This window comes from Lotus japonicus, chromosome 4, assembly GCF_012489685.1.
Source record: "Lotus japonicus ecotype B-129 chromosome 4, LjGifu_v1.2".
NCBI lineage: Eukaryota > Viridiplantae > Streptophyta > Magnoliopsida > Fabales > Fabaceae > Lotus > Lotus japonicus.
In genome coordinates, this window is record NC_080044.1 from 46,679,591 (window position 1) to 46,688,519 (window position 8,929).

The window sequence follows — 8,929 nt, forward strand, 5'->3', positions numbered from 1 at the left end:
AATTACTAAATCCGAAGGCAATCTTGTTAACGGTAAAAAAAAAAGTGAATTATTCAATTTAGAGGGAGACAGAAAAGAAAGGGCGGTAAAAACCCTTGAAAAATCCGAAACAAAAAAAATCCGCGCAAGTTTTTCACTGCAGAAAAGATATTTTCACGCGCAAAGAAAAGCGCGTAGATATCACGTCCATTCGTGTAAGCCAAGTAAGCCCATTAAGATTTTTTTCCGTTATAAAAATCCACGCGTTCTCTCATCTTCATCATTTGTTTCACAATCCTCAAACCTAACCCTAATTTCCCTCTTTCTCAACGCGATTCCAATCGCTCTTACAATCTCTTCGATTATCAATCACCGATCTTCGATTATCAATTTTCACTGTTCTCCAATGCTCTGTTTCGTGAAAGAGGAAGAGATGTTCGCGATTCTCCGTTGAAGAAGAAGAAGATCCATCCTTCCATCGCCGCCGCCGCCGATCAGAGAAATCGCTTCGGATCCGGATGCACAGTCACCTTCGGATCGGGTTTTATTGCTGAAGGAACAAAACCCCTTTGTTCCCCGTTCGATTTGCGTTTACTGTTGCTGTTGCTGATTTCAGAGGGCTTTGCTTCGCTGGATTGGGATTCGTCTGATTTGAGGATCCACTCAATCTGATTTGTGATCTGTATTCTCTGGGTCCTGTGCATGTGCGTGCTGTGGTTTTGCTTCGAAGACGAAGATTCGGTTGAAGAAGGATTCGAGAAGTGATCTACTCATCGTTGCTGTGGTGGTGGTTCGATTTGTTTGATCTAAACCCTAGTAATCTGTCTGCAAGTGGAGGGAAAAAAAGAAGAAAAGAAAAAAGATTAGATCTTGGATTTGTTGTACTGTTTGATTTGTTTTTTGAGTTTTTCAATCAATATAGGGCCTTTTGATTGGTTCCTAGTTTTGAATTTCAAAGGCCCTTTTTGATTTTGATTATTATCATCTTGTTCTTGTGTTATACTACTGCTTTGGTGTTAATCTTTTTTCATAGAGAGAAATATACCATGGCGGTGTATTATAAATTTAAGAGTGCAAGAGATTATGATTCAATTCCCATGGACGGTCCTTTCATCTCTGTTGGTACTTTGAAAGAAAAAATATTTGAATCCAAGCATTTAGGAAGAGGAACTGATTTCGACCTTGTGGTCACCAACGCCCAGACCAATGAAGGTTGGTTCTGATTTTTGATTAAACTCTTGTTGTTCAAGTCTTAGAGTTTTAGTTTGGTTCTTAATTAGTAATTTAAAATAGCTTTGAGAGGGTTTTCCTGGATAAAACTTACAGTGTTTGTCTTGTACCTCTTCTCGAAGTACAAACTTTTACTAGTCGTATCGAGCATTATAACAGGTTTAACTCGAAGGTTTGTCCGCCACTAGATATAATAAAAGGATCAGACTTAAAAATGAAAAGGAATAGAATATTGTAATACATGTAGTTGGGCTGCAGACTAATTGTGGGAATTGCAGGCGCGAAATTCGTAGTATGGTAATTTTTATGTTAGGCTTCCTGAATAGCATAGTTACAGAGTTTTATAGTTGCTTTGTCTCTTGCAATTTCAGAGTATCTTGATGAAGAAATGTTGATTCCTAAAAATACCTCAGTCTTAATTCGTCGAGTTCCAGGACGGCCACGTTTACCGATTGTTACTGAGCAAGAGTACTATCTCCAACCTTTAATCTCATTACTCTTGTTGGATTTTTCACTATTGATCATGCATTGTATTTTAGTTTGTTAAAATGGGCTGTCATCGGTTTGTCATTTCTCTTGTCTATATAAGACGTACTGCGAGAAACTACACTGTTCATTTTGTGGAATAGATTCTGTGTTCTTGAGTGGCTGAGCGGCAACTGTATTTTGCTTTTTGCAGACCAAAGGTGGAAAACATGGTGGTGGAAACTGAACCTGAAAACAGTAGCTTACCAGCTTATAATCCAACTGGGATGAATTATGTAAGGCCCTTCTTTCTTTTCATTTTGTTTTTTTATAAACAATACAGATGCATTCCCTTGAAATTGACCACTTTATACCACACTTTGACAGCCTGAAGATTCAGAATGGGATGAATTTGGCAATGATTTGTATACTATACCTGATCAACTGCCTGTTCAAACAAGCAACTTAACTCCAGAGGCTCCTCCTCCTACTAACCAAGCTGATGAAGAAAGTAAGATTAAGGCCTTGATTGATACTCCAGCGTTGGATTGGCAACGGTGAGTAGAATGTCTTCCCTGTATTTTTTGGTTTAGGGATTAGCATAGAACTGAATGATAAGAATAATTAGTAGAGAAGAAAACCGATCAAATGCGAATATCCCTCCTGCAAGAATAATGTGTATTACCATCTCTTCTGAGGAAATGCGGATTCCTCATCTGTGGTAGACTTGTATTGGAATTGTTGTTACATGCATTTTCCTACCAAACTAATGCTAAGTTTGGATCTTTAATGGGGGATGTAAAGGAGGGAGATTGGATGGATTGGAATAAGTTGCCATATTTTTGTTTGGATATTTTATAGGGGATTGGAGAAAGGGTCCATTTTATTGTTTATGGAGTGAATGAACTGTTGAGAAACAATGATGACTGATAATGACATTCCATTATGTTTCCCTCCATTCCATCATAAGGAATCAAATGTGCTTGTCTTTTGGTGTAAAACACTTCCCTTTATGTTTCTCTGATGTTTTATGTTAATTTTTCTTTTGTGGATGCAGTCAAGGTTCTGACTTTGGCTCTGGTAGAGGTTTTGGAAGGGGAGGTGGACGGATGGGGGGTGGACGTGGTTTTGGTAATTCTCTTTGTCTAATCTATTCATTTGAGCGATTTGCTTCTTTGGATGCAAATATTAATATGTTGATGAATTAATGAATATTTACTTGCTGTGATCTGGCAGGCTTGGAGCGGAAAACACCTCCACAAGGCTATATATGTCACAGATGCAAGGTGGCTGGTACGTTGATGCTTTTGAATGTTTTAATTACCCTCTGCTCGCAATTTTCTGGATAGCGTTGAGTTTTACTTACCTTACTTTTTTCTTTTCATTTTTGTTTAGGACATTTTATTCAGCACTGCCCTACAAATGGTGATCCAAATTTTGACATCAAACGAGTCAAACAACCTACTGGTATTCCAAGGTCGATGCTGATGGCAAATCCACATGGCTCCTATGTTTTACCAAATGGTTCAGCAGCTGTCTTGAACCCAAATGAGTGAGTACATGTTGGTTCTGCTTGTCCATTCTGTCATGTAGACATGAAATTGAGTTTCATTTTTTTCTTGCAAACAGAGCTGCTTTTGAGAAAGAAATAGAAGGGATGCCATCAACACGTTCGGTTGGGGATCTACCACCTGAGCTCCACTGCCCCTTGTGTAATAATGTCATGAAAGATGCTGTACTGACAAGCAAGTGCTGTTTTAAAAGCTTCTGTGACAAATGTATATTTCATCTATCTAAACCTTCGCTAGTTTATTGTTGATTTTCCTTGTTAAGCAAGCTCAGAACATTTTAGATGTTTTAGTGTCTTCTCTACTATATCTTGTCCTTAAACTATTGTATACAGGACTTATATTGAAGTTAATGTAATATCATTGTTGAAATTCTTTTCAGGTATTAGGGACTATATTATCTCCAAATCTGTGTGCGTATGTGGCGCGACAAATGTTCTTGCAGATGATCTTTTACCTAATAAGACGCTAAGAGATGCCATCAATCGCATATTGGAGTCAGGCAATAGCAGTACTGAGAATGCTGGTAGCACGTTTCAAGCTCAAGGTTATTGAAATTATTATGATGTGTCTTACCTGGACTGTTATTGTTATCAAATTGTCAGTATATATAGTTAAGAACATTTTTAATTCCTTAGTTTGATTTTTCAGATATGGAGTCTGCTCGCTGTCCACAGCCTAGGCTTCCATCTCCAACCTCATCAGCTGCGTCTAAGGGAGAACTAAAGATTACACCTGTTAATGAAGAAACGTCAAATATACAGGATATTGCAGATGAGACAAAGGCTGTTTCTGCTCCACAGCAGACATCCGAGCAAGTAAGGATCCCCAGAGTTGCTGATGTATCTGAAGCTACTCATGAGTCAATAAGTGTGAAGGAACCAGCCTCACAAGGGAGTGCTCAGCAAGTTGAGGAAGAAGTGCAGCAAAAGTTGGTTCCTACTGAGGCAGGTAATGTAGGTTGGTGCCATGTAATTCTACTCTTTTTTGTGGGGTGGTTGTGATTACATGTGTGCTTCTTGAATGTGATTTGGTGAATCTGGAAGATTGCACGGCACCATTGCTTGAACCAGTAAAAATTTATTGTTTGTTTGTTTTCTGTCGAGGACAATCTCATTGGAATTTAATTTTGCAGGGAAGAAAAAGAAAAAGAAGAAAGTCCGTATGCCTACAAATGGTAAATATATCTGTTTCTTTTGTTCTGGTTTGTGTTGTCCTCTGCTGGAACATTTAGTGGACAAGGGCAACAAAAATGTTTTGCCTGTTATAGTTTCAATTAATTTTTATTTGTTTTGCAGATTTGCAGTGGAAAAACCCACATGAGCTTGGAGCGGAGAACTATATGATGCAAATGGGTCCACCCCCTGGCTATAATCCGTACTGGAATGGCATGCAACCTTGTATGGATGGATTTATGGCACCGTATGCTGGTCCAATGCAAATGTTGGGTTACGGTCAAGACCCATTTGGCATGCCATTTGCAAATGGTTTCCCTCAAGACCCATTTGGCATGCAAGGTTACATGATGCCTGGTTTTCCACCTCATAGGTATGTTATAGTATGATTCTCAATCAAACTTCAGCACTTCTCCTTAAACCTTCTCTCTGTTTCTGTATCTCTCTCTCACACGCGCGTATGTCTTGTCGGTGCTGAGGGACAGATTTTTAGGTTTGCAGAGTGAACACTAGTGTTGCATGTTTGTCTAGTTTGATAGTACATTGTTCTTTTTAATGCTAAATTGTAATATAATAATTATGATTGTGTTCAGGGATCTTGCTGACTTCAGCATGGGGATGAATGTTCCACCCCCACCCCCAGTTATGAGTAGAGAGGAGTTTGAAGCTAGAAAAGCTGATCTGAGGAGGAAGCGTGAAAATGAGAGACGGGGTGAAAGGTACAGTTGGAATGTCTATTGGATGGCTATCACATTAAAGTTTGACTTGTGTTTGATAGGCAGTTTTTATACCACTGTGAAGTAACAATATTTTATCTTGCTTTCATATGCATGATACTTTTTGTATGAAGATTCAACCTCTTGTTTATGTTGAGTATCTTTTGGGTGCTATATAAATGTTTTAGGATATCTTTGCAGAACACTGCTCATGTAGCATTTACCCTTCCTTGCCTGGTGAATTTAGTTGCCATGTTTTTAATTGTCAGAGTTATCATGTTGTGAAATGTGAATGGATGACCAATCAATGTTATCTTGGTTCTTGTTGAGTGTAATTATATGTAGTTTTATGGACTTATCTGTGTTTTACTCTTCATAGTTGTTAATTAGTTCACTTCTTTCATGTTACAGGGATTTCTCCAAAGAACGTGAATTTGGTCGGGAAGCAAGCAGTGTTGGGGATGTTTCTTCGATGAAACCAAAAACTGTATGTGCTTTTTATTATTGTCTTCATTTTCCTCCCTCTATAAGTGGACATTTATGTGCCATCATCTACTTTTTTGGGTTTTTCTACCAGAAGTTTTACCAGAAACCTCAAGCTCAAGCTTGCCAGAGAACACTGATTGCACTAGATAAACCCACTTATTATTTTTGTTTCTTTAATTATAGTAGGCTTCGGCATTTAATTTTTTTGGCTTTGTTTATTAATAAAAACAATTGTTTATCGAGTGATACTCTGGTTGATCATGAAGTGGTCTATAGGGAGCAATGCCCACTTGTCTTACCATCATTTTGTGGTCAAGAGTATCAAATTTTGTTTAATGTGGGTGAAAATAAAATGATAGCGAAATAGTGCTGGACATGATTATGGTGCAGTGCTGTTATTGAATTTTCATGCTCCCGGTTTCACAGCCTCCCTCGTGATCAACTATTCCGACTGGTTTTGGACATGGTTTGAATCATAAAACAGATTCAAATCATATATTCACCTTAGCTTATTTGAAGTGTTTTGGATTTGTACTTTAATTGAGTGAACTTTCAAGTTCATATTGATATCCATTATCATGGTAGGTTTTCTGCATATCTAGCTTTCCTGTTGGTAATTGATGCACTGATGAGGGTGGGATGTATTGGGGCATCAAGTTTAAGATTCCTAAATTTTGGACGTTTTGATTTTGAATTTAGAAGTTATCTAGTATGTGGGTATACTACTAATAACTATATCTGGAATGTGGGTCTCCAAAATCTTTTCATATTCAAAGGGCAGCTAAAAGGATCTTGTGCCATCTTTATATTCTGGCAACTTCTCTCTGTAATAGCAGCTAGTGCAGGGTACCTTATTGCCCTTGGCTTGGACTCTGCTAGTCCCTCCAATTTTTATTTTTTTTAGTGTGTAGAAATGTGCGTCATTCTTGTTACATATTATGAATTCACCTTTTGATGGGTGAAGATTGTTATCCACTATTATATGGTAGAATGTTGCCTTTTTGAAGAAAAAATAAACTATTAAGTAAAAAATCTTAGCTATAATATTCTGAAAACTTTTTTTTTTGTCAAGAACTGTTTGATTCTTCAGCTTGACAAATTTGACTATAGGCTGGCTGCCCGTGGTCTTGGGCTTTGGGCTGTTCGCCCAAAAAAGTCCAAACGAGTACTAGTTAAATTTTTTGAATAAAAAATATTTTAAAGACAAAAAAAAAAGGAATTACAAATACTCAGCAATCTAACTCACAAGGCAAATCAAATCTAATCTTTAGTATTTTGTTTGGTTGCGTCTATGATTTTTGTCAAGTTATTTTAAATATTTTGTAGTGAATTACTCGATCTTTTGGAACCTAAAAAGGAAAAAACCTGAAAAAATGTTAAGAAACAAACTGATTTGTAACAAAGAAAAACGTTAGTACTACTATCAACTATTATTTTTGTAATAATTTATACATTTGAACTAGCATTTTGTTAAAAAACATTCACCATTACGAATCCTCTAGTAAATTTAAAGTAGCCTTATTGATTAGATTGCACTTTACAATATAGATATAGATAGCTGATACAGTAGCTGTACCTAATGTAGATGTAGAAATTTGCCACGTGTTTTGGATTTGATGTATTCTTTTTATTTCTTTTGTTTAATGTTTTAAATTTTAAATTTATTTATTTTAATGAGTCAAATATATTTAACCCGTGGCCCTAACCGTTTCTATTTTGGTGCAGCAGAAGCCATTTCCACCGCCGCCAAGCAGCGATTACCACCACCACCGCCACCGTTCGGAACGGCCGTCGCCAGATCGCGAGGTGGAACCTCCACGCCCAGCCAAAAGAAAATCTGAGCACATCTCCGATCGTCAACGCGATGACAAGGATCGGGATCGCGACCATGAGCGGCACCACCACCGCCATCCCCGACCTGAGTCCTCCTCATCCAGAAGGTCATCCGAGCCAGTGACCAAATCCTCATCGAACTCGGCGGCAGCAGCGGCGGCCGCCGCAGATCAGAAGCACAAGGCTAGCGTGTTCTCCCGCATAAGCTTCCCTGCTGAGGAAGAAGCCGCGAAGAAGAGAAAGGTTACCGCTCCTTCCCCAACGGAATCTTCAGCTGTTGGCTCCACCGCTGCCAGTGCATCGGCGAACGGTTATTATCAAGGGAGGAAGAGCAGTAAGGTGGTTCCGGATTATGAATCTAGCGACGATGAGCGGCATTTCAAACGGCGGCCGTCGAGGTACGAGCCGTCTCCTCCGCCGCCGGCCGCCGATTGGGAGGAGGAAGGAGGAAGACATTCGAGAGGATCGAGGGAACGCAAGCATAGATAATCGTGCTGTGCTGAGATCAAAGGTGATTGGATTGCTCTGTGTGATCATCACCGACAATGGTTGAGTCAACTCAACTCTGCTACAATGCTTGGAAATTGAAATAATCTTTGGAAGAATTTTTCAGTGTAACTTGTTCTGATTGATTTTTCAATAATTTTCGCACTTGTAAAATTATGACTCTTTTTATTCAGATCCAATGAATCTGTTTATGTTTTGCTTCGAATTTACTCGTTGCAATTTTCGAATTATCCAATTTTCTTGGCTCTTGTTTCAACTATAGTATTGGTTTGTTGATTAAGGCCCAGTTTGGAAGAGCTTATTTAAGCTTATCTGACAGCATAAGCTCTTATGCCAGTGTTTGGGAGGGCTTATGCAAACAGCTTATGGCCCTGCCATAAGCTATTTTCAGCTTATTTTCATAAGCTACTCAGGATAGCTTATGAAAAACAGCTTATGCTTATATACAGCTTATTTTTAATTTATTTCAATAAATTTTTAAAAATAGCTTATGGATAAGCGCTTATGTCATAAGCGCTTATGATCCCATAAGCGCTTAATTAAGCTGTTTTTCCAAACGGGGCCTAAGTAATAGTATGACATTAATCAAATCCTTGCTTCTTGGCTACATTTTATTTTTATGATTCCTTCCTTAATCTTTAGGGGAATAAAAAGTCATGTTGTATTTCACCTCTTACCTTGACCATGTGTTTCAATCAACTTAATCACTGTTAACTAATGGAAAAGTTTAATAAGAAAGGGCTACTGTTTAGTCTTATTTTTCCTAAACAAAAAGGAATCCATCAACAATTTAGGGATTGGATTCAAATCCTTTTAGATTCTTTTTATTGAAAATATCTGAGTGTCAAATTCAATTTTATGATGAACAATGTCCCTTAAAAGGTAAATTTTGAAAGAAATTGCTGACAAATTATAACTTACATGGTAATATGAATGAGTTTAACAATGATCATACTCAAATAGAAAATGA

The 8,929-nt window shown here is 37.9% G+C and overlaps 1 protein-coding gene across 4 annotated transcripts; it reads left to right on the top strand.

Annotated features, from left to right (window-relative positions):
- The first annotated feature begins 247 nt into the window (after positions 1-247).
- Positions 248-8,164, top strand: LOC130710238 (E3 ubiquitin ligase PQT3-like). Of its 4 annotated transcripts, none has more exons than XM_057559437.1 (15): positions 248-1,191; positions 1,581-1,677; positions 1,889-1,970; positions 2,062-2,231; positions 2,732-2,805; positions 2,911-2,967; positions 3,070-3,226; positions 3,304-3,452; positions 3,625-3,789; positions 3,894-4,202; positions 4,378-4,419; positions 4,541-4,790; positions 5,011-5,136; positions 5,545-5,620; positions 7,345-8,164. In XM_057559437.1, exons 1-15 carry the CDS (start codon positions 1,026-1,028, stop codon positions 7,939-7,941), a joined length of 2,517 nt encoding a protein of 838 aa, XP_057415420.1. In that variant the 5' UTR covers positions 248-1,025; the 3' UTR covers positions 7,942-8,164. The 4 variants fall into 4 exon arrangements, with proteins under 4 accessions (XP_057415420.1, XP_057415422.1, XP_057415423.1 ...); XM_057559439.1 differs by having other exon boundaries at positions 7,348-8,164; XM_057559440.1 differs by having other exon boundaries at positions 3,894-4,193.
- Positions 8,165-8,929: the final 765 nt, after the last annotated feature.